Below are 19458 nucleotides of genomic sequence, written 5' to 3' on the forward strand. Positions count from 1 at the left end.
AGCACTTGTTTCAGTGATGGCCTTCATTATAAACATGCACCACTGCCCTGATGGGTGAAGTACAGAGCTCCTGTTTGTGCCAGGTAACTTCTGTGGAAGGCAGAGGGACAGGTCTGCATTCATGGCCTGTTTTAGTACAATTCTTGTTCCACAGATTGAAAAGTGTTTAGAACTTCATTGATTTTTACAAAACAGGAAATCTAAGTTCTGCTCTTGGTGTTTGTCGTTAGACAGTGTTCTGTTGCACATCTCACAGCCCACGGGGCTGCAACCCCAGGTTGTTAACTTCACAGTATGGGGTGGGTGTGGGAATTGATATTCCTACTGGAGAACCAGGGGGAGGATGTCAGTAAATTAAAACAGAAATAGGTGGGGTGCAAGTAATTAACATATTTTGAATCAGAAATCAATGTTGTGCCCAAGTTGACTGTTCTTTTATGTTTCAGGTGCCAATACTGAAACCCATGGACCTAATGGTAGAAGCAAGTCCCAGAAGGATATTTGCAAATGCACATACTTACCATATAAACTCTATTTCAGTAAATAGTGATCATGAAACGTACCTTTCAGCAGATGACCTAAGAATTAACCTATGGCATTTAGAAATCACAGATAGAAGTTTTAGTATCCTTTTTTAAAATCTTCTGTGAACACTTGTGCACATGTAAGTTGCTGAAGAGAATTATCTTAATTTTACTAATTATAGTAGAGTTTGAATCCAGGGATTAAAGTACAGGATTTAAAAACGTGGAGGTTTAATGCAGTGCAAGCAGCTTGCAGAATGGCCTCAGTCATCTTCAAGTGCAAGCATTCTTTCATTGGAAAACTGCCAGCAGGAATTCCATAGATGGTTTGAATTTTGGAAGCACCCTTTATTTATTTAGTTTAGCCTATACTTCAAATATGAGCAAAAAGAGTTGAGAAGTAGATACTTCTTTCCAAAGCTTAGGGTCTCTAAACTGTCTAAAATAACATTTCTCTTGAAAACAGTTACTTTTCCATACCAAATGGTATTGCTAACTGTAGAAATAATTTCTGGATCTTTTAGCAGGCTGGACCAAAACTGCAATAGTACGTCCTGTATTGGCAAATCTGCAACAAAACTGATGTTACAGAGATGTTATGTATTAAAAAAAAAATGATAGACAAGTTTTCTAAGGCTTTGTTTGAGTAATTAAAGTACAGTGTTCAATGAGATGTGTTGAAAAGGAGTTTTGAGAGGAAGCTGAAACTTCCATCTGTGAGCTTGATTTAGTCTGTGTGAGTTCAAGTCGTCTTGGGTGCTGATGCTGGCGTGTGGAGGCTAGTTTCGTTGTTGGGCAGTCTCTTACTCCTCTTTTTTTTCCTTTTAAAAATTGTTACGTAAATAAAAAGCCACTCTGTAGGTTGCTGACAGTAGCAGCTAATATATTTGCCCCAGTTGTCCCTGCTGCGTCTTTAACATCTTTAAAGATGGTTACGTATTAGAAATGATTCAGGTGCGAGACGTTGCATGCCTTTACCAAAACCTCCCCAGATATTGTAGATATTAAGCCTGCCAACATGGAGGAGCTGACTGAAGTGATCACAGCTGCAGAGTTCCACCCCCACCACTGCCACGTGTTTGTGTACAGCAGCAGCAAAGGCACCATTCGGCTCTGCGACATGCGCTCCTCAGCCCTCTGCGACAGGCATTCCAAATGTAAGCAGCTCTACTCTTCCCTTCGGGGTTTCTTGCTCAGATAGAAGGTGTAGGTGGGCCCTTATATGTGATCTAACCGAGTTCGGCCTGTCAGCAAAGACCACGCAAGGTAAGGAGTGGTAGTTTTGTAGAATGGAACGTTTTAATTGTCTTGTTCTAGGCCATCAGCAAGCTGAAGTGGAGCATGAGCCAATTGACCATCTGACTCTGCTCCCGTTTACCCATTTTGCATCATAAACTGATGGGAACGAGTGCTTTTGGCACCAGTGAGACCTGTCTTCTGTCCAGACTCAGTCTTGGTGCTTCTCAAAGGTATCTGCTTATTGAATGCCAGTTCAGGGCAGCTTATTCACCTTTGTAACTGGGCTGCTGCTGCTGACCATTTGCAGCACATAGGGTAGAGGATATTAAAGATATGCACTGAGTTTGAAGGTGAGTTTCCAAGGATGACAGGTGAATGGTTTTTAGTTTGCTGACACGTGTAAGCCTGGCAGGTGAGGAAGGCTTTTCTGTTGAGGTCAGAATGAGCGCTGTTGGTGCTTAGCTCCCAGCCCCTTGCTTCTGCTTCAGTACTTCAGTAGCAGGGGGAGTTTATTAGCATTGGTTATTACCACTGTTTATTAGCATTGCTTTTCATGGGGTGTCCTACCCTACTGATCCTTGCAGGTAAGCTTTCTGCAGTGAAGATAAGGATTTACTGGGGAAAGGAAATACTTCTGCAGTGTGCCATGTAGAATGCTATGCCAACTCATCTGTTTGCCTTAGTGCTGCATTAAGACATGCTAGCACTTCTTTTTTTTTTTAACTGAATAACATCCTGTTAAAATGATCTATTCAAAAATGGAAAAAATAATGCTGGAAAGCTTGTGTCCTGAATCACAGACTTCAATATTGACTTGAAGTTTAAGTCACGTTTCTTTCGTTGCTTCCTGAAACCTGCTGCATTTCGAGTGTAGATACCATTATTTCCTCTCAGTAGTTGTACAACTCAGATTTAGATAAAAGCTTGTTGTATAACAGCCCAGAACACTTGGGTCATGCATGCAGGTCTGTTCTTCAGCAGAGCTTGTAGCTCAGTTGCAGTATTTTTACTGCACCACAGCTGTGTTTCGGTTGGTTTTGTGAGGTTTTTTTGTTGTTCTGCTTTTAACTTTTTTTCCGGATTCATCCCAAAGTCCTGGGAGTCTGGGCTGCTGATGCTGGGCTCCAGTTGGGAATGCTGGAGATGGTCATCAGGCAGGTGCCAGCCGTTGTAACGTTATTTCAAAGAGACTATTTAGAAAGTAACTGAACAGTAACACGTGATAAAAGAAGCTAGTTCCTTGGCTGGTTGTTGAAGTTCTGGGAAATGCTGGAAGCTGTAGAACTTGGTGTTGGTTTCATTTGTAATTGTCTTCTGTCTGCAGTTTTTGAAGAACCTGAAGATCCTAGCAGCAGATCATTTTTTTCAGAAATAATATCATCAATATCTGATGTAAAATTCAGCCACAGCGGGCGCTACATGATGACAAGAGACTACCTGTCTGTCAAAGTCTGGGATCTCAATATGGAGAACAGGCCTGTAGAGACATATCAAGTATGATGTTCAAGTTTTCTTAAATATCATCTCTTGTTTTTTCTTCTTTAAATCTCTGACATCAACCTAAATATTTCCAAAAGGTTCATGAGTACCTTCGAAGCAAGCTTTGTTCCCTGTATGAAAATGACTGCATCTTTGACAAATTTGAGTGCTGCTGGAACGGTTCTGACGGGTGAGTTGTCCTGATTTGGATTGCTTTTCTCTCAGCTTAGAAATGTAGTTTTGTCCTCAGACCAGTGAGTGGTGCTCAGCTGTAAGGATCAGTGAGTGACATTCAGGTCAGCCCTTGGTGGGGAAGGGGTGACGGTGTGTCTGTTGCAGTGGGGTTGGTTTTTTGGTTGCTTTTTCTGATTGCTTTTGGTGGTGGTTGTGTTGGTGGTTTTGTATTTCCCCCGAAGACTTCAATCTTTCATCCTCCAGTTGCAGGAATAAGTTTGTGTTTGTCAGTACAGTTAAAACTGGTCAGTTCAAGCCTTGCTTTATTTTCCAAGCGTTTACAAGAACATCCATGCATTATTTTCCAAATTAAAACATCTTTCAGTATTTTCTGTAGGCTAAAGAAGATCAAACTGTTAGGTAATGATTTCCATTTGTTGCAGAGAGCAGGAATGCTTATCTTGCCTGCAAATTGTGGAAGCATTGTCATCAAATACCAAAGCACTTCTTGTGCACGCTTCCTGTCACTGGCTACGTTCTCAAATGTTTTCAGTAGCCGTGGGTAGGAGCATGGCAAATCTGGATGCTTTTTGTTGGCTTGCCTTTGGGATTCTTCTTTTTATTGCAGGATTGTGTATTTCTGAAATGCCTCTAATGGTGACTTGTCTGCTAAGAGACATTGGCAGCAGATGAGCTTTTTATGTTCCTACCAACCTGTGTCCTTCTCTGAAGTGCTTTCAAGCTGCTCAGTGAGAAGGTGTACCTGTTTAGGTTTGGTGATAACAGGAGCCATGCTTGGAAGCAAGCCTGGGCCTAATACTGAAACATCCACCATGTAATTTGTAAGGGAGCAGTGGCCACAGAAGTCAAACTTAGTGCTCTGTGTGTATGGGCATCAGTGAAGGAAGTAAAACCAACCTACATTGCTATTGGAGTCCTGTAGAGAGTGCATGGAATGCTGCACACCACTTAGGAATTAATTTTCTAAGTAAATAGAACATTAGAACATTGAATTGAACATTGAATAGATTGAATAGAACATTGCTGTCAATATCCACTTGCAAGTGGCTTTGAGTTATTCAGGGGGAGAGAAAAATACATCAAATGGCTTACCAAAAAAATCCTGCATTTCCAATTTAGTGGAAAATGCATAGAAGAAATGGTGTTTCTCACTGAACTAAAATGCCAAGAACCTATGCTTGTTCCTGCATTTTTCAAGTAATTTCACCCAGTCTCTGCTTGCCTCCCATTGAAAAAGGAAAAAACCCTCTTTGCAGTCCTTCATGCAGTCTGATGTATTTTCTGTTAATAGCATCTCATCCTGCTCTTACTCATGGATTTTGCAATACCATGAAGACAGTTGTGCTGATAAATAAGCTGACAGTGTTTTGCTAAGGTGACTGAGATCTTAAACATGTGGGACTGCAGGCAGCTTTTCCTATTTCAAGTGCTAGAGATTAGTGTTTAACATAGAAAAAAATGAGCTGCTTACCTTCAGTTTCAAGCGTGTTTCTTGAGAGCTACAAGCAAGCTGGTAATTGAAAGTTAGGTGTTTTTAAAAACTAATTCAATACTTTATGCAAAGAGTTCCTGAAGAGCTGCATCAGAGACGCGCATGAGGGGTTAATGCTATTGCTTCAGAGTAACTTTTGGTAATTAATAATGAACATGAGCGCAGTGCAGAGGAAGGCTCTTGTTTGTGACGGTCTGAAATTAAGTAGCTTGCAGTGCATGTGCTTCCTCTGTCGCTCCTGGTGCTGAAGGGTGGAGGGATGCAGTAGGAACAGGAAGAGCTGCTTTGCTTCCATTAAGGTGAACAAGGGCCAGGGCTGCCTTGGAGAGGAAGGCAGGGATCGAGCTCCCCTGCTGGGAGCCTGACGTTTCCTGTCTGTTTTCGGCAGCGCTATCATGACCGGGTCGTACAACAACTTCTTCAGGATGTTTGACCGCAGCACGCGGCGGGACGTCACCTTGGAGGCGTCCAGGGAGAGCAGCAAGCCTCGTGCCATCCTAAAGCCACGCAAAGTGTGTACGGGTGGTAAAAGGAAGAAAGATGAAATCAATGTTGACAGTCTGGACTTCAACAAGAAGATTCTTCATACAGCATGGCACCCCATGGAGAACATCATTGCTGTAGCTGCCACCAATAATTTGTATATATTCCAGGACAAAATTAACTAAAGGTGACTGACCTGAGGACAGAGTTGTCTTCTTGCATAGTTAAGCTCAGTTGTTTATCTGTAAAAGAGAAGGCCTTGTTGTCCTACCAGTGAAGAACATTGATGCACTTACTTCCCTTTAGGTAAAGGAGAGGATCTGGCCTGGTTTTTGCTTTCACGGTGCGGTTCTGCCTTCGCCGAGGGTAGGGAGCGTCAGTTGCAGTTTTCTGAGGGAAACCCTCTGGAGGCAGAGCTGATGGACAGTGCTCAATCGGGCCAATACTCAACACAAATGTATTTATTGAAGTCTGAGCCTTCCTTTCCAGTTTATAGACCAAAAATTTAACACCCGAGAAGAAAACAAAAAAGTCATAGAAACGTAATTTCTATCTTCTGCGCTCTTTCTCTGCTGTAATATTTGGGCCTTTCAAGACATATATTGTGCTTAATGCCTGTAAACATTCCTCCTCTGGCCTGTATCTAGGCTTAGGTGTTTTTACCTTGGAGCACTTAGGTAGGTCTTGAGTTGGGTTGCTAGACAGGTTTCCATGGGTATTTACTCACCAGTTGTATCTATTGCCACACCTTCTGGTGTAAACCACTTAATAAAATAACAAACTAAAACAAGTGTTTTTAAATCTGAAGGTATGTATTCAGTCTTTTTTATTTTTTTTTATTGCATGTACTGAGATTGTCAGGTCTGCCCATCAGGATGGCTTTTTCACGACGTTTGTCCCAACACACTGATTTCTTGCAGACTAATACAAACTTTTTTGTGTAGTATTTCGAATTCTAGATTTCGAGTTTCCTTGGAAGTGTCATTTAGTTTAAGTTGCACTGGTTTTCTTGTAAAACAGCTTTTGTATGCAGAGTAGGAGATGGAAGAGGTCAGCGTAAAGAAGTCTGCAGCCTTAATAGAAAGCGACCACCTTGCACAGAAGGGAAAACAAATTTTCTTCTTTGAAGATAAATAAAATAAAATCTAAGTTTATCTGATGCCTCTCAATGTTAGGTAGAGACATACCTTATGTGCATTATGTTTTTTAACCTTTTTAGTACTTGTCATGAGGATACACTTTATTTTAAATGTTTGGCATAATATCTTGTATTTCACATTGCAGTCGAAACCAGCAATAAAAAGTTTCTTTATGCCAAGCAGCAACACAGCTTAATACATTTTAGTACGTTCTGACATCAGGCTGTCAGAAAATACTGAGGCTGCTAGCTGGTGTTACTATGTTATAACTGTTCTTGCTAGTTGTTTTGGTTTTGGTTTTTAAAGCCTTAGGTACTTTTTTTTTGTTCCAAAGGGGCCTAAAATGCATCAACCTCTTCTTCACCCTGAGCTAACGTGGGTGAGAGATTGCTCCTGAAGCTGCTCAGCACATCTGGTAGTGCCAGGCGGCTGGGCGTCGCGCTCTGGGAAAGGTGCCTGCAAGTTAGATGTTCTCAGAGATCCCTTCAGCTTCCCAGAGCAAACACAAGAAGCGTGGTTTACACTCCACTTGTATTGGAATGAAGGTGTGTTATGATTACTAAATCAGATCCGCGTATGCAAACGTGAGAGTGTCTGTTCTTACCCTCAATTATTGTTCATAGAGTGCCACTCTTGTTCACGGTAAGCTAGTAAGTACGGCTAACTTTGAGGTTCTGCAAATAAAGTTTAAATTAAAAAAGAAAAAAAAAAGAAAAAAAAAAAGAAAAAACCTTCTACTGTATATTGGTTGTGACACTATTTGCAAATCTTGAACTATGGAACTGCTGGGTCATGAAAGGGTTCAATTTGACCTTGTTCCTGAAATGCATAATAGAGCTAATACAATGGGATTGTACATACTTGTTCAATTATTTTGACCAAAAAGTTTAATAAATTTTAAATGTTTACCTGGATGTGCTCTGTGTATTTCGACAGCTTTTTCTTCCTTTTGTGAGATGGTTGGCCGTGCTAACCAACTGAGCCCTGTGCTGTGTGGGACCTGCAGGCTGGGCCTGTGGCTGGCCGTCTGCACACAGTGAATACTTTTGTGCTGTCTATTTCTGATCTGTTTTTTCAGCAGCTGTAAGTGGAATGTCAGTATAAAGAGGATATGATGAAGTCTTATTTCGTACCTCTGTCAGTTAAATAGCCTCTGATGATTCATCTGCTTAAAAACGAGGCTGCTGCCTTGGCGTTGAGTGCAGAGAGTTTGAGGCTGGTGTGTGAAAGGTCTCAGCGCACACAGGCAACTTTAAGCAATGTACGAATCCACAGCTTTGCAGATGTGTCCTGAAATGAAATAACTTCTGTCCTCGGTTGGTTCTGGGGGGATAAACAGAACAAGAGAAATGGGCTGTGCGTGAATTGTGGGTCAGATTATTGAAGGCTGTTGTAAACAACTGCTCATTTCGACACGGTGAATCCTTGGTGCTCTGTTACTTAGGGGCTGGGTGAAAAGGGCTCATCAAAAACAGCACTGGTAGCTGTGGGATGTGGCAGGAGCTGCGCTGGGAGCCCCTGGACAGAGCCTGGCCCAGAGCTGTGCCCTGAGCTCTGCGTGGCTGAGTGCTGCTGCCTTCTGTGCACGCTGTGCTCTGTGACCCCTCCTGGGGCACGGCTGTCACACAGAGCCTTTCTGCTTTGTGTCTTATGTGCCACAATGTTTCTTGAGTCTCCAGAGCTGAGGGCAGTCCTACCGGCTCCAGGGGCACCCTGTGCTGGAAGGTGTGCCCTGATCCAGCAGCAGGAGGTAAGGAGTTGTATTCAGCTCCAGGAGCAAGAAGAGGTAAGGACAGATGTTGATTTCCTTTTCAATAGGGTAAGCTTATTGCTTATCAGAAACGGGGATATCTTTCAGTTCCTGTCCCTACCTCTAAAGCCTTAAGGGCTGCGTGTGTCTCACCACAGAAGGTTGCCATGTCCTGTCGTTCCAGGAAGCTCTGTTGGTAGGCTTAGGAGTCAGAGAAGTGGTTTCTGCCCAGCTTTCACCAGAGGTCCTCCTCCGAAGGCCGTGTCTCCAAACAGTGACCTCTCTGCTGCCCGGCGAGCACTTCAAGACTCCCATGCAACTTCCCTGTCCTGGCCTTACTGAGCAGGGTAAGCAGTGTTTTCCTACATCTGAGATTATTTCTGCATCACCGAATGCCACCTGGGGTGGGTTTGGGCTTTCCTCACTTTGCAGGCTGTGAGTGGGCACAGGCTGAGGGCAGGGATGGATGGGGAACGCAGGGGCCGCACTGCTGGAATGCTGAGGTGTCATTAGCAGCTTCCACGAATCCTTTCTGAAATGCCAGTAGTTATTGGAGCACAGGAAGCTTCCAATGCAGCGTATCTTCACTTCTCATGGCATTCTACTTGTCTACTACAGATGTTCCAGGAGCCCTGGTGGAATAAGGCATGAATGCACAAGGTGTGCTGGGGCTGCAGAACGCCCCGCTCCACTTGCTGCCATGTAAAGGTCCTTGTGAATGTGAGGAACTGCTGCATGCGTGTTTAGGCTTGGTTTTTTTTTGGTTTTTCTTTTTGTATTTATAAGAAAACCTTAAATTCAGATACAGCACTATTAAACCATCTTTTCTTCCGAAGGGAGGAAGCAGTTGTTCTGATGATGGCTCTGCTGTCACTGCTTTTATTATTGTTGAGGAGGAACCCTGAGGTTCAGCTCAGACTGTAGTCAGATTTCTTAAAAAGCTCAATTTCATGAGAATTATTATTCAGAGACTGATGATGTAGTATTTTTTTTCACTGCAGATGGACATACACTCAGCCAACAAGCAGAGCCTGCTCCTCCAGCAGACATCCTGAGCAAACCCTGCGAGCGGGGATTTCCAGCGGCCTCAGCAGGATCAGCCCATGGAAAATGAATTGTGCCTTGTTTGGATTGGGGCCCACAGGCAGCACTGCTCTGCCCTGAGAGATTCAGCACAGAAGGAATCAGTACTGCTAAATAAGGACAAAAAGTAGAAAGCTAATTTGTTGCTAAATGACCGTGGTAGAACAGAAAGTGTCTCTGCAAGCTCAGTGAGTTTCTGTTCATTCAGTGACTTCCAAAGACAGTTTACCCGTATTCAGATTCAAGAACCAATGATTAAACTATTTTCTATATAAACCTCTTGTTGAGTTGTCAATTATGCACTTTAAGTATGAAACAATGCTTAAGCATGAAGACAAAGAAGCAATCTGTGAGGAACTGTTTTATTGAAATATACAAAACAATTTGGCAAACATCTGCTTTTTTTCTCATTAAATAAGATAAAATTACTGTAGGTAAAGGCATTCAGTTAGTACAAGCAAGCAAGCAGATCTTTTAGTTTATACGTGGATGAGGCAAATAGAAGATGCAAATTTATTTTACAGGTAAAAAAGACTGAGAAGCAACAGTCTGAGATACAGCAGAAGGAGATCCAATTAGCTGGGGAATTAAATTGCCTTTGCAGAAGAAATTATTAGGCAGTAGAGTCCAAATTTCATTTCAGGCTGTTGCGTGTCACACTGAAGTAGTAAAAACTGAATGAAAGTTTCACCAATAGAGCAATTTCTTCCAGGTGCCCATTTCACATCTCACACAAAAGTGAAGGAGAGCTGAGCAAAGTCTAAAAGGAAACAGCTTCAAGCGAGGTGAAAGCTTACTGAGAATCCTGTCTATGATACATAAGGCCACACGTCGTTTTGGGCTAATCCCTCATCGTCACCACTGCAGAGCAGTGACAAACATCCAGATCTACCAAGTGTAAGGAAGCAGCCTTTAATATTGCAACCGTGACTCAGCGAGATACTCAAAGCTAAGCTTCTGTTTTATACACCCATTTATTGGAGTTCTCAGAGATATTTCACTACAAAGCAAGGCAGCAGCTGCCAGAGCATGATTCAGATGCATTATGCATTGCTCCAGAAGACGACACGAGACATTAGCTTTAGTGTCTTTTCCCACTCTTACTAAAGTAGGAACACAGCGTTCACAGAACGAGTGCACGCCGATGGCGCAGTCGCTGCTGGGACAGGTGCTCCTGCAGGTCACCTCCTGTATTCCCACACCAATGTTTGCTTTGAAACCACGTCGGGTGCCTTCAGAAAGAACTGCTCGAAGCTGTGGTTGTGAGGCGCCTTCCAATGTAAATCCTGAGGATCAAGAACATGGGGTCAGTAAGCATTTGGCTTCAGCTCAGGAGGGACGTACAGCCTGCGAAAGAAAGTGTTTTTCATTATCAGGTTACAAGTTATTTAAGTTACAGCCAGGGCAGCAGCACCAGCTATAGCAGTGCCCACCGCAGCTCTCGGCCTTTGGTTGTTTGTGCAAACCCTTCTCTGACAACTGCTTCCCAAACTGTGAGTAATTCTCTGAGCAAGCTGCTCAGTTTCAGGAATGCAGGAGTGAGAGATAAGCACGGGGTCAGCGACAATGCAGCACTTCGGGACCTTCCTGAAGTCAAACATTCTGATTACACTTTTTCTTTCGCCTGGTGTTTGTAAGCCATTGGTTTTACTGTCATCCTTGTGGACTCGTGTTTCTCTAGTCACCATTTCCCACCTTGCTGTGCTTTCACAGCTGCCCTACATTTTTACCTTTTGAGATTAAAGCTCACACCTCCTGTGGAACTGAGAAGTACGTACATACAATCTTAATTTCACTGTTCTTTAATTCTTAGAAGAATTCTCAGCTGGTAAGAAAAGCATTAAAGTTAACTGGGTGCATTCAGCAGTACCACAGGCAAATAGGAAACCCTGAACAACCAACTGCCATCGCTGCGTGGTGAAGAGCACACAGCTCAGCTGCAGACAAGGAGGAAGTCGGTCAGACCTGAGAAAACAGGTAAAGAAAAAAAGCCACTCAAAAAAAAATAAACTTACCCCAGTCCAATGGCAAGCAAATGAGAAAGAAGCAGAGATGGGAGGAAAACCTTCAAAAATTCTGCTGAAAATATCCCCCCTTTCTTCATGACACTGGTGTTCCTCATGCTGAGCGTAGCTGTGCGCCTGGGGTGTTTGAACAGGAACTCCCTAATTTTGAGGAAGAGAGCAGTCAGAACATTCACACACACACCAAATGCAGTCAGAACACTAACGCACACCTTTCTACTGGTGGCAATAACAGCTGTGTTATAACAGAGCTCTTCCAGAAGCCCTGAGGGCACTCACTTTGGGGGGATGTTCTCCGGCCTGCTGGACCAATCCCATATCCAGTCCGCATTTTTCTTCAGCAGCCTTTCTACCTCTTTCCTCCTCTCAAGGAAGTCCTCTTCGGACTGAAACACAGAGCCACGACCAAACAGAACACGTGACTGCCAGAGGTAGCAATCGGTCCTCTAAAGCAGATCTGTGCTGCACCCAAGGCTGCACCTGCAGCTCACTTCTCCCTGCTGTGCACCGTCCTCATCACCCCAAGCATTCGCATCCTGGATAAACGTGGGCAGAGGGGATGGCCTCAGAGCAGGATGGGAATGGAAAAGGGTCGCATCCCACATTCGTATTTCTTATTTGTGTAAGTAGAGACTGACCTGGAAATGAAATGCCAGGCGCCCTGTATTCCATCCTCACGTGTGATCTGAAAATATCCCACGTTCACAAATCTAAAGACACTCAGCAGAACGCGCTTCTCAAGTCTGCCTGTGTTCAGATCTGGCTGGATGTTACATCCACCTGCAGAACCTTAATCCAGCTAACACGCACCAAGTGAAACCAGTTCAGTTTAGAAAAGCTACACCACTTTTGGGACAGTGTTGGCAGCAGGAGGGGTGATCCCAGGTCTTGTTTTCTGCTGCACAGATGTGTGCACACAAGCAAAAGAGCAGCTTTGCTACACGGGAATACAATTTCCTGCTGCTTTCATACATACTGAATGAGGCAGAGGTCGTGCAATAAGAGCAGGATCTGATTATAAAAGTTAAGCAGCTGCACACACACTTAACAATGAAATAAGATTGTCCAGGCAGCTATTTCTGATGGTATTCTAACTTGAGATTATTGGATCTCAAAATCTAAACAAACATCTTCAAACACATGAAAGGTTTTCTGGAAACGTAATCTAAGAACAATTCATTTGCAGTAATGTATTTAATTAACCCAAGGTGGGCAATTCCTTCAGACAGATTCCTGAAGGAGTTGTAGAGACAGTGAGTTTGGGATAAAGGGAGGGCCTACAGGACCAAGCACGTTTTATGCCATTTTGAGAACCGATTAAAGCTACATTGGTAAAACCTGGGCTGTCAGTTCTGGACAAGAGGAGGCTGAGAGAATCTGCTATGCTGAGCGATTCTGCTGCCATTATCCTAAGAGCAATTTGCTGAAGTCCCTACACAGAAGGTGAAGCTGCTGGTTTCCTACTGCCGGGTGTCAAACAGTGACAAATTTGCTCTCCAAAGCAAAATGAGACTTTTACCTGAAAGCTGTTTTTTTCCCCACTGCTATGGCTCTCTATTTCCAGAGCTCTGTGGCTGTCCAGAGGTGTCTGGGAACGGGGAGGGCTTGAACAAAGAGAAGAACAAGTGAGAAGGAGCTCAGTCAGTCCTTTATGACATCATTTTTGGGACGACCAAAAAGTAACAAACAAAGCCTGTATGCACGGCTGTCCTGAAGAGCTGCAGCGCCCTGACCGCAACCGAAGAGACCCATCTGTCCCCGGGTGATACACAGCTGCCACCTCCCCCAGTCCATCTCTGATGCTCCAACAACCTGCCAAGCACAGCGCTGTGCTGAGATCCTCTCAGCAGCCGTGAGGCTGCGCTGCTGGGCTCCCACTGCTCACTAACCAACCTGGGCAGCAGTGATGGCTGGGGGGTTCAACTCTAGCAAGGCAGGTGACACAAGGAGGTTCTGCATCCTGCTGTTTTAAGTCCCTCAGTTCCTTTTGCTGGATAAACTTCAGGCTGCAGACGTTGCAATCCATCCAAATCAAATGCATGAATTGACAAAACTGACCATCAGTCTCAAATGTATTTTTCTATTTTATTATTATATACCTAGAAATCTGTATGTTTTGTAAACTAGATACGGAACAATTCCTTTCAGCAGTTGCCTGAGCACTCTTGACTGTTTTAGCCCATGACAAAGCACACACTGCTTGTTATCACCTTTCTCTGACATCGCTGCTGTGTGGTACCTTCACCAGAACAAGAGTGCTGCCTGTGCACAAGCAGGATGTGCACTGTGCATAAACATGGCTTTGTGCAAGAGTGAGCTCTGCTTTACTTCATAGAATCATAGAATGGCCTGGGTTGCAAAGGAGCACAGTGCTCACCCAGCTCCAACCCCCTGCTGTGTGCAGGTCACCAACCAGCAGCCCAGGCTGCCCAGAGCCACATCCAGCCTGGCCTTGAATGCCTGCAGGGATGGGGCATCCACAGCCTCCTTGGGCAACCTGTGCCAGTGCCTCACCACCCTCTGGCTGAAAAACTTCCTCCTCATATCCAACCTCAACCTCCCCTGTCTCAGTGTAAAACCATTCCCCATAGTAGCCATACTTACAGTAAAGCATTTTGTTTACCTGTCACAATGGGAACTTTCTCTGGAACTGCTTCTTCCAGACTCATGCTGTGCATCAAGGAGTATTTTCTCCATGTCACCATTGTGAATGGAGATAGAAGCTGGTACTTGTTCTTGGCTGGTCGCTGCCGTGCTGTTTCCATTGCCATTTCCATTGCTGCTGAAGTGAAGTTCAACCCAGGAACCTGTTGGGCACAATGGAAAACACGACCAGAATAAGGCCAGCTGCTCTGCACAAAGGCATGCAGAACATGAGACTGCTGATCCTCCCCATGACACGGCAGGACAGGCTTTAGTGCCAGCATCTGCAGCTCGGCGAGCACCGCGCAGTGCCAAAACACGGGGGTGTGCTGCAAGAGCTGCAGCCCCAGGGAGCCGAGCAGAAGCCAGGCGGTACATTGTGTCTCCTTCTGCAAACGAGGGCTTTTATTTTCGTTCAGAGCCGCACGTCGTTCGTATTGCTCAACGCAGGCAACGTCCAAAAAGAGCCCAACACAACAACAACAACCTCTAAGACTTCCTGCGCCAGTTTGTTTACTGATTACCGAAAGCGTTCCAGGCTGCAGCCCGCCGTAGCCGCGCTGCGCGGCGCTTTCCGTCGAGCAGCAGGCACGCAGCGATGCCCCATCACGTGCGGCCGCCCGCGGCGTTGTTTCATGCGGGAGGTCACACGCGGCTCTGCCGTTTCGAAGAGGGCTCCGAGCTGCAGCCCTGCGCTAGTGGCAACCAACACACGGCAGGACCCGGAGCCAGCCTGTCGCTTACAAAGCAGCTCACGGGGCAGACAGCGCTGAGCCACGCGACCGTCGGGGGATTCAGGCTGTCCACCGCGCTGACACAACAGCGTGAGCAGAGAGCCGAGTTCTGCCCGTCGCGGCGCAGTGACGGGATGCGCCGCAAGGAAAAACGTGCGGGGCAAAACCTGCCGGGCAAAATCTGCCGGCTTTCCGTGAGCGCAGCAAAGCCGGAGCAGCGGAGATGCGGTGCCGGAGGCACAGCGAACAAGGAGCGCAGCGGCAAGGGCGAGCGGACGGGGAGAAGCGAAGGCGGAGATGGAGGGAAACCGCGCGGCTCCCACCGCCCCGCCCCGCGGCCCTTACTTACCCTGCAGGTTCTCCTCCGGCGGGCTGAGCCGCGACATGGCGGCGCGGAGCTGGGGACGCGCAGTGCCCGGCGCTCGGTGCGGCTCCGCGCTGCCGTCACGGCCGCCCCGCTCCCATTGGGCGCCGCCGCGCTCCCGCCCTCCGCGAACGGCCGTGGGGGGGGAGGGCAGGGGGAGGCGGAGCGCCGCCATGATGGCGGGGTGCGGGCGGTAGGGGGCCGCGGTGCGGGGCGAGCGGCTGCGCTGGCGTTTGTAACGGAAACGTTTCTGACCGCAGAATGGCGGAGGCTGGTATCAGAACCGACCCTGGCAGCTCCCAGACCGGCGGCACGGAGCCTACAGGTGGCGATTAATTAATTACGGGCATGAATTCCTTCATTTTGAGGGGTGCCCGAGGCGTGGCACCATCCGAGCAGACGGCGGGGCCATCGAACAGAAGAGCGGCCGCTGCACGCGGTGCCGCTGAGGCGTCGCGTCCGATGGCTGCGCGCAGCTCTGCCGCTGCTCTGCGGAGCGGAACGCCGGCAGCCCGAGCGCGGAGCTGCGGAGGAGGCAGCTGCCATCTCCGTGCTGCCGCCGCTCACGGCCACAGCAAATCTGCAGGACGGGGGGTTGCCAGCCTCTGTAGCGCTCTGCTCTGGAAGCAGCGGTAGCCCCGCGGCTCTCAGCACGCTGTGAGCATGGGCCGAGGGCCGTTCTGCTCCTGCACAGCTCTGCGCCGCTCCGCCCGGCCTGGGGCACAGGAGTGCGCTCCCTCCACCTCGTGGGGAACCGCAGCAACTTCATTCGGCAGCGAAGTGAACACAGCTGTTAGAATGTTGCAAAGCTGCTTCCCGGCCAGAAGCTACGTTTGACCTCTGCACCTTTCTGATTCGCTGTGCTACAACGGCTGGCTCAACAGGGCGGAGGAGTGCTTTGATATTAAATTCAATTACAATCGGGAAAAAAGTATCTCAAGTTGTGGGTCAGGTATCTTATCAAATCCTGAAGTTTAAGATCAAGCTTTGGGAAAGGCTGCCGTTTCTTTGTGTGCCAACAATTCCCTGACTTTGACAACGAATTCTGCAAACCGTGGGCCAGAGTTGTGCTGTGCCTTTGGTGCTCTTATGGACAAACAAAGGCAGTGCTACGTGCAGCAGTGTGCGTGGAAAAGAGAAGGCTGCAGGGAGCCCTCATTGCAACCTTTCAGTATTTGAATGGAGCGTATAAACAGGAGGGAGAGCAGCTGTTTGTGGGGGTGGATGGCGATAGGACAAGGAGAAATGGTTTTAAACTGAGACACAGGGGAAGTTGAGGTTGGATATGAGGAGGAAGTTTTTCAGCCAGAGGGTGGTGAGGCACTGGCACAGGTTGCCCAAGGAGGCTGTGGATGCCCCATCCCTGCAGGCATTCAAGGCCAGGCTGGATGTGGCTCTGGGCAGCCTGGGCTGCTGGTTGGTGACCTGCACACAGCAGGGGGTTGGAGCTGGGTGAGCACTGTGCTCCTTTGCAACCCAGGCCATTCTGTGGTTCTATAATGCTATGATATCTGTTCCTCTTGATAAAACAGCATGCAGCAGGGTGCTCTGAGCAAACCTGTGATGGATGCAGCTGGGTGAATAGAAACTGCCAGCCAGCTGGGGGCTGAGGCAGGCTGCACCTGCCTGTCAGTGTCACATCTCTGCTGGGGAACATCATGGAGCAGATCCTCCTGGAAGCTATGCTAAGGCACACAGAAGGCAGGGTTATGGTACAGGAGAACAAGCATGGCTTCACCGAGGGCAAATCCTGCCTGACCAACTTATGGCTTTCTGCGATCAAATCTCTGCATCAATGGACAGGGAAAGAGCCACTGATGTCACCTATCTGGAGTTCAGTAAGGCCTCTGACATGGTCCCCCATAACATCCTTTTCTCCAAAATGGAGAGAAGTGGATTTGATAGGTGTCTGTTTGATGGATGAAGCACTGGTTTGCAAGACTGTACCCAGACACTGGCAGTCAATGGCTCAGTGTCCAGATGGAGATCAGTGATGAGTGGTGTCCCTCAGGGATCACCACTGGGACCAGTGCTCTTTAATACTGGGATATAAGTGGGATCAAGTGCACCATCAGCAGTTTGTGGGTGACACCAAGCTGTGTGGTACGGCCAACATACCCAAGAGATGGGATGCCAACAGAGGCACCTAGGCAGGCTTGAGCAGTGGATGAAGTTCATGAGGTTCAAGTCCAAGTGTAAGATCTGCACAGGGGTCATGGCAAGCCCCACTACCAGTACAAGCTGGGAAATGTAAAGATAGAGCACAGCCCTGCTGAAAAGGACCTGGGTACTGGATGGACACGAGCCAGCAGTGTGCTCTCACAGCCCTAAAACCAGCTGTATCCAGGGCTGCAACCAAAGCAGTACAGCCAGCAGGATGAGGGAGGTGATCCTGCCCAAATGAGCAGAGGGGTGAAACACCTTGTGAGGGGACAGGCTGAGAGCTGGGGCTGTGCAGCTGGAGAGGGAAAGGCTCTAGGAGAGCTGGGAGCAGCCTGTCGGCATCTGAGGGGCTGTAAAAAAGAAGGGGACGGACTGTTGAGCTGGGGCTGTTGTGAAGGAGAGGGGGAACTGGTTTCAAACTAGAAGAGGGCTATAAGGAAGAAGTGTGTTACAGCGAGGCACTGCATGGGCTGCCCAGAGAGGTGGGGGCGGTCGCTGCAGACAGCCTAGAGCAGGGGACGGGCTTTGAGCACTGGTGGAGCTGTGGGTGTCCCTGCTCACTGCAGGGGTGGCACCGGGCGGCCGTTACAGGTCCTCTCCCACTCAAACGATACTTATTCTACTGTGCCGCGATTCCCACTTTGCTCCGCACAGCCGTGCGTTCCTGCGCACCCCCAGCACGCCGCACGGGCTGCCGGCTGCTTCCAGCCCCGCGCACCTTCCGGATCTTCTCGGCAACTCGAGCCGTGCTGCGAGAGGAGCTCGGACGGGACCCGTCCTGCGTGAGATCCGAGCCTCGAGCTCCGCGGTTCAGCTCCAAATGCCGCTCCCGGCGCCGGGAGCTGCGATGCGCAGCAGCACCGCAATGGCTGCGGGCGGCGCCGCGCTCCGAGCCCCCCCGCAACCCCCCGCACCGCCCCGCCCCGCTGCGCGCACATCGCGCGGCTCTCAGCGCCTGGTGATGCTGCTGCTTTTTTTTCCCCTTTCCTTCCCCGTCCTCCAAATGCTCCCCCGGACGCACCGATGAACGGTTTCTCGTCTGATTCCGCGGTTCAAGAGGACGCAGATGGAAAATTTAATCTTACGCAGCGGGGATGGATTATTGGGTTTTGCCTTCCGCAGTTTTATGGTAAAAAATCCCTTTAAATCTGCCCGCTAGGAACAGCCCACAGGTTTTAACCCGGAGTGCGGAGGAATGGCAGTGTCCTCAGGTAGCGCCGGCGGGCAGCGTGCACCATGATGGAGCGTGCCTGCAAGGTCAGTTCCTATCCGTGTCTGTATGGAAGTGTGTGCCTGATGGGTTTCATATATATGTGATGTCTGACTCGCGTGCTACCTACGGGCCTCGTAGAACCCGTTTTCAAACGCCCTGTTTTCCACTCGGTGCCGTTTATTCCCCTCCCTGACCAACCACTTTCTGTTTGCTGTGGGTAACGCAGCCCTGCTCTGCAGCAGCCGCGGGTTTGGGTGTCAGAAAAGCCTTTGCAGAGCGGCTCTGCGCTCAGCTCCGGGGCTGCACCTCCCGGCTGCGGCGTTTGTCAGACCCGGCCGTCCCTGTAGCGTGTGACGGAGCCGCTGGGACTGCAGGGACATCTCTGGTGCCGGCAGCGTTGGTGCTTCAGGGTAATGAAGGCTGTGACGGATTGCTGTCGTGAGGGAAACTGGCTCCTGGGATCATTAAACTGTTGATTTGGATACATCCTGTTCTCTGAACTGTACTGCGCGTACTGCGTACCTTGTGGGCTGCTTGTCAGATTTCTTTTTTTTTTTTTGGAGAAAGCACTTGGTTTTTCCCAGCTGCCCGCTCCCCCCGTGGTGTCAGTCCCATCATCTCATTGCCATTTCTGTCCCTCTCGAGTAACACGGTGGTGCCTTTACTGAAACAGGCAGAAATGATAGATCACATGCACCGGAGCCAGAGTGGCTTTGGCGTGCTGTTTCTCAGCTGGTGACACCTCCAGAGGAGTGCAGGCACTGCAGCACAGCAGTGTGCAGGCAGGAGTTCCCTGCTGCCAGGCCTGCGGTGGCTTTAACACAGTGCCTCTTTCACCTCTGCTGTTCCTGGTCAGCACAGCCGGTGCTAAAGAGCGCTCAGGAATGGAACGTTTGGTAGCGGGGATGTGGGCCCAAAGGCAAGTGAAATGGG

At 48.1% G+C, this 19458-nt stretch overlaps 2 protein-coding genes across 2 annotated transcripts; one reads left to right on the forward strand and one right to left on the reverse strand.

Annotated features, from left to right (window-relative positions):
* Positions 1 to 464: 464 nt before the first annotated feature.
* PPP2R2D (protein phosphatase 2 regulatory subunit Bdelta) lies at positions 465 to 5597 on the forward strand (the record flags this gene model as incomplete). The annotated part of the gene is made up of 5 exons (XM_079536379.1): positions 465 to 624; positions 1517 to 1681; positions 3088 to 3257; positions 3341 to 3432; positions 5318 to 5597. 5 exons carry the CDS (start codon positions 465 to 467, stop codon positions 5595 to 5597), a joined length of 867 nt encoding a protein of 288 aa, XP_079392505.1.
* Positions 5598 to 10618: 5021 nt separating this feature from the next.
* On the reverse strand, positions 10619 to 15171 carry BNIP3 (BCL2 interacting protein 3; the record flags this gene model as incomplete). Its single annotated transcript, XM_079535557.1, has 6 exons — positions 10619 to 10670; positions 11400 to 11549; positions 11688 to 11794; positions 12928 to 13012; positions 14032 to 14215; positions 15135 to 15171. 6 exons carry the CDS (start codon positions 15169 to 15171, stop codon positions 10619 to 10621), a joined length of 615 nt encoding a protein of 204 aa, XP_079391683.1.
* Between the last annotated feature and the right edge of the window lie 4287 nt (positions 15172 to 19458).

Source organism: Tetrao urogallus (genome assembly GCF_951394365.1).
Source record: "Tetrao urogallus genome assembly, chromosome: 5".
In the NCBI taxonomy this organism is placed as follows: domain Eukaryota; kingdom Metazoa; phylum Chordata; class Aves; order Galliformes; family Phasianidae; genus Tetrao; species Tetrao urogallus.